Genomic DNA, 15,687 nt, shown 5'->3' with positions numbered 1-15,687 from the left:
TATTCATGACCCTTGTTAGTTCCTGTATAATCATTCGTTCATGTCTTGCTGTACATTATGTTTGCCAACAACTATAACAATCTCCTTTTCCTACCCTGTTTCACACACTCCTAGACAGAGGTAAAAATACAGCCTATTGCCCCATTTCACCTGACGTCATCATCAGAAAAATCTTGAATGCGCCATACTGGTGGGCAATTTCACTGTGCGTTTGTATATAACTCTATGCTTTGCGTTATGCAGTGAAATCTGCATTTTAGGCGACGCGGCGTTAATACACGTAAACCTAACTGCCCACCAACATTGTGAGCGTGGCATCAGTCGCCGCGTGTGACGCGCGTGCAAGGGGTCAATATGGATCAGCAAATCATTTTGTTATAAAAGCGTAACAATTTGAATTCCTGTCAGAGTATTTTTGAAAATATAAAGGTTGTAGAATGTTACAGAGATATTCTTCACAAAGTGGATTAATGAATGACTATACAATTGATAGCAAAGTAGATCCATTGACCAACAAAATGTACCCTCGGATCAACTTTTAATTTGAGGAGTCTAATAACTATTAGCAATGCCGATTGCCCCCATACACTGCGATAGACCCATTGTACTCCCCATCACAACACTAATGGACCCCCCCCCCCCCCCCACTTTCCCCAGACCCTGTGCAATGATGCAGGTCACCATTTGCTGTTATCTTGATATCAGATTTGAGTTTCGAGCCAAAAGCTGGTACCCGAAATCACTTTTGTGCAAGATCTTTTTAAACTTTTAGCACAAAAAATAAAAGAACAACAAATTAAAAGAGAAAATAAGACTGTTGCAGGAATTGATTAGAGGATGTTATAATGCACAAGCGCCATCTCAAAAAATTCACTGCAATGCATCCTAGGAAACTAAATGTGACCCACTCTGTGAAAATGAGTCAGATGTCGCCAAAAGCATTATTGAGTAATGGAAAGTTTAATGTGGAAAATATCAAAACATTTTTATATATATTTTTAAAAATTTTTAAGATTTATATTTGCATGGTAAACCGTTAGAACACTTTTTTTTTAGGCAATAAAGCTATGAATACAACAATTTTGTGATCATACTTTGGTCGAATTTGTATCCTTTTGCGTGAAATGGTAGTTTAAAACACACTTTACTTTTCAAATTGGAGTTACTCAGCAACGCGACACACCCCAAAGCTTAGACATACCAAATAACTGCTAGTGGTGTGTTCTTTCCAGCCATGCATATGACTCAATTCCTGAAATTGCCTACATCTGACTCATTTTCACAGAGCGGGTCACAAATACAGTTAGAAAATAAATCAAGCAGCCAAGCAGTTGTTCACATGTAACTATGGTTTTGAAGATGTGTATTGCATTGTCTCAAAATCAGCGCACTATGATGGTTGCCAACTTGAACTTGGATATTACCAAGAATCCATTGCATGCTGATCATGTGCATTGGGACAAGCGTATAAGGCTATTGGAACTCCTTGAATCAAACATAAACTGCTTATAACTTTATTTCTCGCATCCTTCAGCGTTTTCTTTTACCTTTTTGTTTTTATTTTGGTGAACTGGTCATCAAATTTATACAATGATCTTGGATGTCATTGCATACTGTCTATTTGAAAAACCCATCTTAATTCTCATCTTATCAAACAGTGTTTGTTTTGTTCTTTTCAAGACTTCTGTGAATCTGTTTGTAGTCTTCTATAATATCAATGGAAAGTTGCAACATTGCTTTATGATTACAAAACTGTTCTTAAAGCCTGAACATTTTTCCAGCTTCTCTGGCAAAACTGTTTCCAGGAATGACTCCTTTGCACCAAAAAAATAATAAGTACTAATAAATAAAAGGAATTCAAACTGTTTTCTGACTAACCAATGTTGCAACTTTTTCTTGAAAGCTGTCTCTCATCCTGTTCTAAACAAACTTATTTTAATTTCAGTTATCGCAGTTTCAATTTTATATCACTATTTTTTTGTTTGGGTCGAAATACTTTGCAAGTTTTAATGATATTGCACTAAGGTTTAGTTTTATGACTGCAAACTTGCCAGCACAAAATTATTGTTTAATTTCATTTTATCATCAATAAACGTATACTGCCTTATGGTCAGGAAACATAATATCAAGGACACAAGTGTCATGACCGGGATTCGAACCCACACTCACACAAGATGACATAACTACCACAACTTTAGTCCGATCTCTAAACCACTTTGCAAAAACACCCAATGACTCTCACCTCTATTACATTTTATATGTTTTTTAGCATCTTGCTCAAGGACACAAGTGTCATGACTGGGATTCGAACCTACACTCACACACAATAACTTAACCACCAGAACTTGAGTTTGATGCCCTGAACCACTCAACTATGACACCCTGTATCCACCCTATTACTTGCGTTCTACCAGAACAAAAACCTGTTTACTTTTGTCATTCATTTTTAGTATTCTTTTCATTTCTTTCAGATAGTTTTTTAAACTGTCTTGTTTATTTGAATATTAATTTCAAAATAACGTTGTTTGTACTCACTCGCACCCCCTTGTCATTAGTTATGTGAGTTTGACATGAATGTAGTTTGTCAAATTCCAGGAAGAACTTTGCCTTTTAACATTATTCTCTAGTCTGTATGGTCCGTAGCTTTTTTCTAACTGGTGTGAAGTCATTGAGTACTACAATCTTACTGACAACTTTAACCATCCACATTTAGTTTACTGGCATGTATGGAAACAAATATACAATTTATCCAGCAATCGGTGATTGTCTAAAGTTTATTTTAGTGTTCAGATTTCAACTGATGAAGTTGTGAGCTGAGATTAATTACTCAGTGCTCATATATTATGAAACATAGGTTATTATAATATGTCATAAACATCTGCAATTTGACATTATACGTTATCACACAAGTGCGAGTGGAATACGGAAAAATATAGCGCGTCTGCGTCCCATATCCAAGGAGGCCGAAGGCCGAGTTGGATATGGGACGCAGACGCGCTATATTTTCCGTATTTCCACGAGCATGCGTGTGATAACGTATTTATCTTCAATCAAACTTGGCGCGTGACATAGAACACACAATACGCATGGTAGTGATATTAGCCGTGCAATATAGGTTTTTATCACCACTCCATTCCGCGAATCTGATTTGAGGATTAGCGCGTACTTGAAGGTAATGTTTTTTATCAGATGACCAATGGGAAGTCTAAACTGAGCAAACAGTGGAAAGACAGCAACTGATTGGTTAAATCTTTGGTGAGGTCACACATGCAAATCTGTGATTCAACTTTAACTTTTGTTTGAACAGATCACTGGTTTTCGAAACTAAAAGATATAAAAACTTTCATGAGTAAATTTGGGAACACCAAAAACACTCAAACTGAAAGTTAAATGACTGGAAAAATTGAGGTCTATCGCTTTGATAAAATCTGAATTGCAGGATACTTGAATGTGATAAGTTAGTTGAAGGGTTTGCTTTATTGTTGTTGTTGTTGTTGTTGTTTTTTTTTTTCGTTTTTTTTTCAATGACATGACATTCACATTTCTAACGTGCTCTCCATCTTTTCCTGTTACTTCTTTACCTTCCTTTATTGCTTTACTTGAGCTTACTGGTATACAGGCTTCACAAATGGTAAAAACTCTGTCTTTTTTAATCACGTCTTTGGTGACATTTTTTGTACTCATCGTCTGTTTTTCAATTCCCTTTTTGGGTACAGTAAATTTGTTGTATTCATTATCTGTTTTTTCAATTCCTTTTTTGGGGTACATTAAAATTTTTGTATTCATTATCTGTTTTTCAATTCCTTTTTCGGGGTACATTTAATTTTGTTCTAATGGTTTTATTAGAAATGTAACTGAGCATGTGTCTTCAAAAGCTTTTTAAAAAAATTACATATATTTTTTACAATTATTTTTCTTACAATTGGTTGTGCCGAGAAGCTTTGCTTTATTTTAAAGTATTTTCTTTACTTTGTTTTTCAGTAATTTTGGAAGGGAAAGGGACATTTTATATTTATAAATATTCAAATTGAGTGGCGGCCTTGGCTTTTGATCCAAACTGGACCTTGGAGTGAGGAAATTGCAATAAAAAAAAAAATTGGAGTTTTTTATATTTATTGTTTACACTTGAATTTGTCAATATGTGTTGTCTTCCAAATAATGTGTGGTTTGTTTTCACCTTTTCAACCCTTCACAACAATTCAATTTATTTCTTCATTTTCTTTTAATTATTTGTATGTATTTGTTTCCATTTCAGCATGTGTTATTGTACTGATTGTTTTTCCTTCAAAAATAAATTTAGAATTTAAGAAGGCTTTTAATAATTTTTTCTTATAAAAAAATGTTTTTAAATGCACTGATGAAAAAACTCAAACTTATTGTCTTTATGCTACCTGAGCTCCGCCCTTTGGAAAACTGCAATGAACAAAAATCTAGAGTTTATTGTTAAAACTTGAAATTGTCAAATTTGTTTAGAAACAAAAATGTGCGACTTGTTCTCACCTTGTCTTCCCTTCACATCAAATTGATTTGTTGTTGTCTTTTTTTTTTGGGCTTGTATTTAATTCCATTACAGCATGTTTTGTTGAAGTAATATTTGTTGTCGCAAAAATATATATAAATATATTAAAAGCTGGTAAGATCTTTTAAAAGGGTGCCCCATTTTTCCATTTCTTTTTAAAATAATATTTTTTTCAGATTTTGTTTCAAAGTTCAGTTTCAACCGTTGTATATTGCTGCATGCATTTTTGAACATTTCATTCAATTTTTAAAGGAGAAATTATTCAGTTGGAAATGTTTGTGTAGTGTTTTGGTTGTTCCCCAGTGTTCTGAAGGTTCTCATTTCACACCAATTTTAATTTTTGTATATATTTTTTTTATATATATTTTTGTTGTAAACATCACAAACTTCATTAGTTGCTTTTTTAGTTTTTTAGGTTGTATTCATAAATACCCCCAGAAAGTTTCGCTTTTCCTATTGGTGGAGAGCCTGTTTAAACAGCCGATAGAGACATTACATAAATGGAGCTGTTAAAGGTCAGCTGACTTCACAAGTTGGGTGTGCAAGCTCATGTTCACCAATTTATTTACGCAGAATGCAATATATAGCTTTTAGTACCGGCACATAATCTATTTGTAAACGAGCGTATACACAACCCAACGTGCACCAAACAGAACTTTAAAAAAATATTTTGAAAATGTACACACTTCGAAAATTTGCTAAAGCGACAGAATGTCGCTTTTTAACAAAAGGGCATTTATGATTAGGAATAAAAGAGTCCTTCTTAAACAGTTGTAAAAAGTAGACACTGGACACAGCCCAGAAGCCAAAAGCCTGAAGATGCGCTTAAAGACGGGAATATCTGTAAGAACGAGTAGTCCAGAAAATAGGACACAGCCCAAAAGCCTGAAGTTGCGTATAAAGACGGGCATATCTGTAAGAACGATTAGTCCAGAAAATTGTATGGTGTATGAAATGCTCTACCAATTGGAACAAGTTGGCTCATGTGTGTTGTTTTCTTTGTTGCAGGGATCTGACAATCGGTTTAGCATCAACTTTTTCCGATTGTTCCGAGTGATGAGACTGGTCAAGTTGCTGAGCAAGGGAGAGGGCATTCGAACCTTGCTGTGGACATTTATCAAGTCCTTCCAGGTAAGAGGAGGGGCTCGATGAATAAAAATCCTTTACTTCAAGCATCTGAGTCTCAGAGGCTCGCACTAATTCATTTGTAGGATTTTAGATAGTATCAAACAGTTCAATTCTTTATTGTCCACTCTTTAAAAAGAAAAAAATATGGAAAGTTTACATGTCTTAGATTGATTAAAGCTCAAAAACAGGATAACAAGGCAGTAAGATAACATCGATATTTATACAGTGCAGTACAACATAAAGAATATTGGCAAGAGTTAAACGCTTCAGATCACAGCCTCACAATCGAAAAACATAAATCGAAAAACATAAAACATTAAAGCAATGGATAAAGTTTGTATTCTTAAAAAAAAAAGTGGTTCTGTAAAGGTTTTTTTTTAGAATAATAATAATAATAATCAAAGTCTTATATAGCAACGGTATCCGCCAATGCAGGCGCTCATGGCGTGAGCAATTGACTTTCAATAAGAAGTGGGCAATTGACTTTCAATAAAGTAACCTTATCAGTGTTCCAGTGCTAGGATTAAGTTTTTACGATGAAAACAATGGTCTAAGTGTCTCAACTGTACATTTAAAGCAATTTAAAACATCTACAAGTACTTGTGATATCCATATTTATACAAATCTTTTGTTCTTTTGCAGGCACTTCCCTATGTGGCCCTATTAATAGTCATGCTATTCTTTGTCTACGCAGTCATTGGTATGCAGGTAAAGAACAAAGATATTTTTGGGCGGGAAACATATTTTGGAAAACAGTTTTATCCAATACATGATAGTGAATAGTGAATAAGTGTTTCATTAGTCTGGATGATATGTAGACATTTGCAGATGTAGCTGTAGTTAAGTTTTCTCACTCACCTCAAGGGGTTCAGTATCAAATAAAACTTACTTGGTAAAGAGTACAGCAGCTAATGATAGCATAAACCATTTTTTGAGAAACTTCAAAGTCATGTGGTTATGACAAATATATAATTCTTTTATTCCAAAAGAAATTGAATCTGAGAAGTCTTTTTTTTCAGATTGTGTATACCAATTGCGGATTATTCTTTCTGCGTGGACATATAGACCGTATTGAATAACCCCTTTCGCTGCTATGAAAGTCGCCATCTTGTAGGGCAAACTGAATGTGCCTCTATATGCGTACATCAAAGAAACACGCAGCACGCAGCGTTCCCGATTTGATTTCGACGGCACAAGCATGCACGCGCTCGCAGACGCCATCTTGTAGGGCAGATATTTGAACGGTGACGTTATTAAATGAAATTATTCAATAAATAAACTTCATATTTAATATTGCTTATTTATCTATTTTCAAGAGCCTCCCTTATTATTTATATGTATTCTTTTTGTAGAGGCCAGATCCTGTACCAGCCTAGGCTTTCTGTCTGCGACCTCCCCATACTGTTATTAAGTTCTTTAATTAGTTTTTCCCTTACATTGTACCCTTGCTCTATGATTGTACATGTACCCATGGTATGGAAAACCTGAATGGAAAACCTGAAACCTGGGGTGCGTTCCACTCGCGCAAACGACTCGCAACTGTTCGCGCAAACGTTTTTTCATCGTTTGAATGATATGGCGCGCACCATATGTACGTTTTTTTTAACTTCGTTTTTGCTGCAATAGTCCTCTTTTTGACATTATAACATCAACTTATTAACTTTGTTATTCCAAATCTGCATTATCATCCACTGAAAATACAATGTAAATTAGAAATAATACCGTATGCTTGTCCGCCATTTTAGAAACCACTCGCAAACACCTCAGAAGTATGTTTGCCTAAAGTTGCCAACGTTCGCCAACGGTGGCGGCGAACAACTCGTTCCACTCGAAATTGTTGGCGAACGTGCGCAACTGTTGGCAACGTTTGCGCGAGTGGAACGCACCCCTGATATTCAATACGGTCTATTGGGTGATATCTGAAAAATGCTACCACAATTGGAAATGAAATGTTCACGGGACAGTTTTCCTGCTCATTATGTTTATGTTTATATAGGATAAGTATAATCAAACTGTAGGTGAACTTCACCTTTAAAGAAAAAGTGAGTTAAAAAAAATCCCAGTTTTCATCCATAATTTTTTTCCATTTCCTTTAGATGTTTGGTAAGATTCAAACAACGCGAGATGGACCTCTAAATAGAAACAACAACTTCCAGACGTTTGTTGCGGCTCTTTTAGTACTTTTCAGGTATGAACTCGTCAGGAAAGTGGCGGGGGGAATTTTAAGATTGTAAAATAGTTTTGGGGGGATCAGGTTGTCCTTGTGTCTGTGGTTTATTTCTCTTGCTGTTGGTATCAGGGCCCAATTTCATAAAGCCTGTAAGCACGAAAATTTGCTTAGCATGAAATTTCTTCCTTAATAAAAACAGGGTTTCCAACCAATTTTCATGTGATTTTCAGGCTAAGCAAACAACACAGCTGAATGCCAGTAAAAACAAGCAATATGCAATAAAGTAAAATTTGGTTGGTAATCTTGTTTTTTATCAAGGAAGAAATTTCGTGCTAAGCAACATATGTGCTTACAGGCTTTATGAAATTGGGCCCAGGTTGGCTTGGTGGTTTCTTTCCTTGCTCTTCACCTCTGTGGATCGGGTTCGAATCCAATCCACTACACTGTGCATATGTACTGGGTTTTCAGTCTCTACTTGATTGTGTGGGTTTCCCTGTTTGGGGTTTTCCTCCCACACCTAAAATTTGAATTCCGTCATTGTCTTCTTTACAAAAGCTGGTGTGAGTAAACATTCATTTAGACAATGAGGCTATCCTTTTTGGTGTTACAAACAAATCATGGAGTGCTGTGATCCTTCTTTTGTGCCACTTCCATATTTATAAAATAAAGATAAGTCAGAATAGACCTTCCCTTGCATTATTGCTTTGCCAGCTATATAACTCAGATTAAGGTTTACACTTATTGTCTAATTATAAATAGAAAAAGTTAAAACAAACAACATTGCTTCTCAATTCCTATTTATCCTGTTATTGGCGCTAGTTGTGCTGTTGAATGTGTACCAAACAAAGCATAAAGTATGGTAAACTTTGACCAGTCAATTTGATTTTACCCTACTTATTGAATAGATCGAACATTTTAGACGTTGAAGTTTGGAAAAGACTTGCCAACCCTTCCAGTTTCCAAAGGAAATTCAGAATCAGTTTAAGATTTATTTGACTGATTTCAGATTTGATTTGATCTGAGTTGATTTATGATTTGATTATGCAGATCAGCCACGGGTGAGGCGTGGCAAGAGATTATGTTAGCATGCGCAGACTCGCCTTCAGCAAAATGCTACGTGAGAGAGGATGAAGTGGACGAGGGTTTGAAATGTGGAACGGACTTTGCCTACTTTTACTTCTTGACCTTCTACAGTCTCTGCTCATTTCTGGTAAGATTTCTTGTTTGAAATGTTTTTCTTAAAGATAAACGTTGCTCGCTTTGTGTTCCACTCAGTTTGTTAGTTTTATGATTTATTCATTTTAAAATATCATAGCAGCAAACCGCTGAATTTCAACTTAATTTACAACTGTTGCTCTAGTTTTATGATTTATTAAGTTTACAATGTCATAGCAGCAAACCCCTGAGTTGCGACTTAATTTACAACTGTTGCTCGCTTTGAGTTTCACTCAGTTTGTAAGGTTTATGATTTATTTATTTTTAAAATGTCATAGCAGCATACCGCTGAATTGCGATTTAATTTACAATAAAAAAGACATTCACAATAAAAAAGACATTATGAAAAGCCAAAACAAAAAAGCCTTGGATAACAAAAATGTTCTAAGAATTTATCTTCAATAAAAAAATAATAATAAGGAAACAACAAAAGGAAAAACAGTGATTAAAGTGTTTAGAAAATGTGAGGTAGGGGAAGGGGCTCAGCCTACCAGAACACTCTCATCCGCTCACAACCGGCTTTTCACCTACGTTGCTCCCCAAATGTGGAACAACCTCTCAGTATCTTTGAACTCTTTTGCCAATTTTTAGGAACCTCTTAAAACTTATCTGTATCAAATGTAATATGTTGTAGCATAGTTCCATTGGTTCGCTCACTTTATAGCACCTTGATCTTAGCAAAAAGGCGCTTTATAAATGCTCTGTTGTATGTATGTATGTATGTAAGGATCTGTTACAAAATCTGTTTGTCATTTTTGGTCGTTCTTTTTATTTTGCAGATCATCAATTTATTTGTGGCGGTCATCATGGATAATTTTGACTACCTGACTCGTGATTGGTCCATTCTCGGGCCCCATCACTTGGACGAGTTTGTCCGTAACTGGGCGGAGTACGACCCAGAGGCAACGTAAGATTTTTACTTCAATTCTACTCAAATTCTTAGGATTTTAACTTCTAGCAATTAGTTACGCTTCAGGGCTCAATTTCACAAAGCAATAAAATACATCGTAAGACAAGTTGTCAGTATCACAATAGTGATTTACATTGTGACGTCACACTTTACCTATCAACTAGGATTGATTTGCAGTTACGATCAATCTTAGCGCTTTGTGAAATTGGCCCCAGGGGTTGTTGGGTAGGGCTGAGCTGCACTGGGGGTATAGGGGAGGCTCTAATTCCTGGTGATGGGTGATAGGGCTGAGCTGCACTGTGGGTATAGGGGAGGCTCTAATTCCTGGGGATGGGTGGTAGGGCTGAGCTGCACTGTGGGTATAGGGGAGGCTCTAATTCCTGGTGATGGGTGATAGGGCTGAGCTGCACTGTGGGTATAGGGGAGGCTCTAATTCCTGGGGATGGGTGGTAGGGCTGAGCTGCACTGTGGGTATAGGGGAGGCTCTGATTCCTGGGGATGGGTGGTAGGGCTGAGCTGCACTGTGGGTATAGGGGAGGCTATAATTCCTGGGGATGGGTGGTAGGGCTGAGCTGCACTGTGGGTATAGGGGAGGCTCTGATTCCTGGGGATGGGTGGTAGGGCTGAGCTGCACTGTGGGTATAGGGTAGGCTATAATTCCTGGGGATGGGTGGTAGGGCTGAGCTGCACTGTGGGTATAGGGGAGGCTATAATTCCTGGGGATGGGTGGTAGGGCGGAGCTGCTCTGTGGGTATAGGGGAGGCTCTAATTCCTGGGGATGGGTGGTAGGGCTGAGCTGCACTGTGGGTATAGGGAAGGCTCTGATTCCTGGGGATGGGTGGTAGGGCTGAGCTGCACTGTGGGTATAGGGGAGGCTATAATTCCTGGGGATGGGTGGCAGGGCTGAGCTGCACTGTGGGTTTAGGGGAGGCTCTATTTCCTGGGGATGGGTGGTAGTGCTGAGCTGCAATGTGGGTATAGGGGAGGCTCTAATTCCTGGGGATGGGTGGTGGGGCTGAGCTGCACTGTGGGTATAGGGGAGGCTCTAATTCCTGGTGATGGGTGGTATGGCTGAGCTGCTCTGGGGGTATAGGGGAGGCTGTAATTCCTGGGGATGGGTGGTGGGGCTGAGCTGCACTGTGGGTATAGGGGAGGCTCTAATTCCTGGTGATGGGTGGTATGGCTGAGCTGCTCTGGGGGTATAGGGGAGGCTGTAATTCCTGGGGATGGGTGGTAGGGCTGAGCTGCACTGTGGGTATAGGGGAGACTTTAATTCCTGGGGATGGGTGGTAGTGCTGAGCTGCAATGTGGGTATAGGGGAGGCTCTAATTCCTGGGGATGGGTGGTAGGGCTGAGCTGCACTGTGGGTATAGGGGAGGCTCTAATTCCTGGGGATGGGTGGTAGGGCTGAGCTGCACTGTGGGTATAGGGGAGGCTCTAATTCCTGGGGATGGGTGGTAGGGCTGAGCTGCTCTGTGGGTATAGGGGAGGCTCTAATTCCTGGGGATGGGTGGTAGGGCTGAGCTGCACTGTGGGTATAGGGGAGGCTCTTATTCCAGGTGATGGGTGGTAGGGCTGAGCTGTACTGTGGGTATAGGGGAGGCTCTAATTCCTGGTGATGGGTGGTATGGCTGAGCTGCACTGTGGGTATAGGGGAGGCTCTAATTCCTTGGGATGGGTGGTAGGGCTGAGCTGTACTGTGGGTATAGGGGAGGCTCTAATTCCTGGGGATGGGTGGTAGGGCTGAGCTGCTCTGTGGGTATAGGGGAGGCTCTAATTCCTGGGGATGGGTGGTAGGGCTGAGCTGCACTGTGGGTATAGGGGAGGCTCTTATTCCAGGTGATGGGTGGTAGGGCTGAGCTGTACTGTGGGTATAGGGGAGGCTCTAATTCCTGGTGATGGGTGGTATGGCTGAGCTGCACTGTGGGTATAGGGGAGGCTCTAATTCCTTGGGATGGGTGGTAGGGCTGAGCTGCTATGGGGGTATAGGGGAGGCTCTAATTCCTGGTGATGGGTGGTAGGGCTGAGCTGTACTGTGGGTATAGGGGAGGCTCTAATTCCTGGGGATGGGTGGTAGGGCTGAGCTGCACTGTGGGTATAGGGGAGGCTCTTATTCCAGGTGATGGGTGGTAGGGCTGAGCTGTACTGTGGGTATAGGGGAGGCTCTAATTCCTGGTGATGGGTGGTATGGCTGAGCTGCACTGTGGGTATAGGGGAGGCTCTAATTCCTTGGGATGGGTGGTAGTGCTGAGCTGCACTGTGGGTATAGGGGAGGCTCTAATTCCTGGGGATGGGTGGTAGGGCTGAGCTGCACTGTGGGTATAGGGGAGGCTCTAATTCCTGGGGATGGGTGGTAGGGCTGAGCTGCACTGTGGGTATAGGGGAGGCTCTAATTCCTGGGGATGGGTGGTAGGGCTGAGCTGCACTGTGGGTATAGGGGAGGCTCTAATTCCTGGGGATGGGTGGTAGGGCTGAGCTGCTCTGTGGGTATAGGGGAGGCTCTAATTCCTGGGGATGGGTGGTAGGGCTGAGCTGCACTGTGGGTATAGGGGAGGCTCTTATTCCAGGTGATGGGTGGTAGGGCTGAGCTGTACTGTGGGTATAGGGGAGGCTCTAATTCCTGGTGATGGGTGGTATGGCTGAGCTGCTCTGGGGGTATAGGGGAGGCTCTAATTCCCGGGGATGGGTGGTAGGGCTGAGCTGCACTGTGGGTATAGGGAAGGCTCTTATTCCAGGTGATGGGTGGTAGGGCTGAGCTGTACTTTGGGTATAGGGGAGGCTCTAATTCCTGGTGATGGGTGGTATGGCTGAGCTGCTCTGGGGGTATAGGGGAGGCTCTAATTCCTGGGGATGGGTGGTATGGCTGAGCTGCACTGTGGGTATAGGGGAGGCTGTAATTCCTGGGGATGGGTGGTAGGGCTGAGCTGCACTGTGGGTATAGAGGAGGCTCTATTTCCTGGGGATGGGTGGTAGGGCTGAGCTGCACTGTGGGTATAGGGGAGGCTCTAATTCCTGGGGATGGGTGGTAGGGCGGAGCTGCTCTGGGGGTATAGGGGAGGCTCTAATTCCTGGTGAAGAGTGGTAGGGCTGAGCTGCACTGTGGGTATAGGGGAGGCTCTAATTCCTGGGGATGGGTGGTAGGGCTGAGCTGCACTGTGGGTATAGGGGAGGCTCTAATTCCTGGGGATGGGTGGTAGGGCTGAGCTGCACTGTGGGTATAGGGGAGGCTCTAATTCCTGGGGATGGGTGGTAGGGCTGAGCTGCTCTGTGGGTATAGGGGAGGCTCTAATTCCTGGGGATGGGTGGTAGGGCTGAGCTGCTCTGGGGGTAGGGGAGGCTCTAATTCCTGGGGATGGGTGGTAGGGCTGAACTACACTGTGGGTATAGGGGAGGCTCTAATTCCTTGGGATGGGTGGTAGGGCTGAGCTGCACTGGGGGTATAAGGGAGGCTCTAATTCCTGGGGATGGGTGGTAGGGCGGAGCTGCTCTGGGGGTATAGGGGAGGCTCTAACTACTGGGGATGGGTGGTAGTGCTGAGCTGCAATGTGGGTATAGGGGAGGCTCTAATTCCTGGTGATGGGTGGTATGGCTGAGCTGCACTGGGGGTATAAGGGAGGCTCTAATTCTTGGGGATGGGTGGTAGGGCTGAGCTGCTCTGGGGGTTTAGGGGAGGTTCTTTTTTTAACATTGACTATTAATGGCCCCTACCTTTTATTATTATTTTTATTTGATTAAACCTAACTTTATTTGATAACTTTTCTTTGTTATTCCTATAGTGTTTAGGGGTAACATTATAAACATCTAGATGTAGGATGTGGGGTTAAATATTTTTAGAAATCTTTTATGCTCGTGGGTTTTTTGCTCTTGTTTGCAGCTATTTTTAATGTGTATAGCGCCTTGGGGTCCAGTCATGGATGTAAGGCGCTTTATAAGCGTTGTTTATTATTATTATTATTATTATTATAACTATTACTATTACTATTACTATTACTATTACTATTACTATTACTATTACTATTACTATTACTATTACTATTACTATTACTATTACTATTACTATTACTATTACTATTACTATTACTATTACTATTACTATTACTATTACTATTACTATTACTATTACTATTACTATTACTATTACTATTACTATTACTATTACTATTACTATTACTATTACTATTACTATTACTATTACTATTACTATTACTATTACTATTACTATTACTATTACTATTCTATTACTATTACTATTACTATTACTATTACTATTACTATTACTATTACTATTACTATTACTATTACTATTACTATTACTATTACTATTACTATTACTATTACTATTACTATTACTATTACTATTACTATTACTATTACTATTACTATTACTATTACTATTACTATTACTATTACTATTACTATTACTATTACTATTACTATTACTATTACTATTACTATTACTATTACTATTACTATTACTATTATTATTATTATTATTATTATTATTATTATTATTATTATTATTATTATTATTAAGGATAATGTCATGTGATTCAACCTTATTCTATTTGACAACTTTTATTTGTTATTCCTAATTTTAGGGGTAAGATTAAACATCTAGATGTGGTAGCATTGCTGAGACAGATTTCTCCTCCACTGGGATTTGGGAAGCTCTGCCCGTATAGAATAGCGTGCAAGGTAAAGTATTTTTTAAACCTTTTTGATTCTGATCAATTGAATGATGTGCAGAACCATTTAAAAGCTCTTTTCTGATTCATGATTGCATAAACTATTCTAGGAGAAAATCTCAGGAATGTTCTTAACAATTGGTTGATTTTTATTTTTGAACTTTATTTTTCCATATGTAGAGATTGGTCTCGATGAACATGCCTCTGAATAAAGATGGTACAGTCATGTTTAATGCAACACTCTTTGCTCTTATCAGGACTTCTCTCAAGATCAAAACAGAGGGTGAGTACATTGTGAATAAATAAATAAGTATTTACATTATTTGAATGAGTAGTTACATTTTCTTGAATAAGCAGTTACTTAATAAGATTATTTGAATAAGTAATTACACTCTTTTAAAAAGTTATATCATTGTTCGGATGAGGAATTTCATTGTTAGAAGAAGTTACTACAGTGTTTGGATGAGTGGTAACACTATTAAAAAAAAAAAAAAAATGATTTGATTAAAGCCATTATACACTTTCGGTAAACAGTATTGTCCAAGTCCCACACTTCGTGTATCACAACTTATATATAAAATAACAATCCTGTGGAAATTTAGGCTCAATCGGACATCGGAGTCGGGAGAAAATAACGGGAAAACCCACTCCTGTTTTCGCGCGTTTCGCCGTGTCATGACATGTGTTTATAACAAATCAGTAATTCTCGTTAACGAGAATTTATATTGTTTTACCGTTTTCTCAAAAAGTAAAGCATTTCATGGACTAATATTTCAAGAGAAGTCTTTCACCATTACCTTCTGTAAACCCTGTAAATTATTTGTAAATCTGTGAACTTTTTTTTTTTTTTCTGTACCGAAAGGGTCCAATGGCTTTAAGGTAAACAACTTTTTGAATGAGTACCGGTAATCACATTATTTGAATAAGTTATTACATTTTCTTGAATAGGCAGTTACAATATTTGAATAAGTAATTCAGCTATTTAAATGAGTAACTTCAATTTATTGAATAATCACTTACATTATTTGAATACGTAATTACATTGTTTGTGTTTATTTAT

The 15,687-nt window shown here is 39.1% G+C and overlaps 1 protein-coding gene across 4 annotated transcripts in view; it reads left to right on the top strand.

Moving 5' to 3' along the window:
- LOC139934028 (voltage-dependent L-type calcium channel subunit alpha-1D-like) overlaps nt 1-15,687 on the top strand; it is a 205,497-nt gene that overhangs the window by 164,560 nt on the left and 25,250 nt on the right. For all 4 annotated transcript variants that reach the window (XM_071928304.1, XM_071928302.1, XM_071928300.1 and 1 more), the window contains 7 exons: nt 5,528-5,650; nt 6,290-6,355; nt 7,744-7,835; nt 8,865-9,027; nt 9,812-9,939; nt 14,541-14,637; nt 14,808-14,910. In XM_071928304.1, coding sequence (XP_071784405.1) covers nt 5,528-5,650; nt 6,290-6,355; nt 7,744-7,835; nt 8,865-9,027; nt 9,812-9,939; nt 14,541-14,637; nt 14,808-14,910 — 772 coding nt within the window. The remainder of the gene's footprint in view (nt 1-5,527; nt 5,651-6,289; nt 6,356-7,743; nt 7,836-8,864; nt 9,028-9,811; nt 9,940-14,540; nt 14,638-14,807; nt 14,911-15,687) is intronic.

The sequence above is a fragment of the Asterias amurensis genome, chromosome 2 (genome assembly GCF_032118995.1).
Source record: "Asterias amurensis chromosome 2, ASM3211899v1".
NCBI lineage: Eukaryota > Metazoa > Echinodermata > Asteroidea > Forcipulatida > Asteriidae > Asterias > Asterias amurensis.
This window is presented reverse-complemented; position numbering and strand designations above follow the sequence as displayed.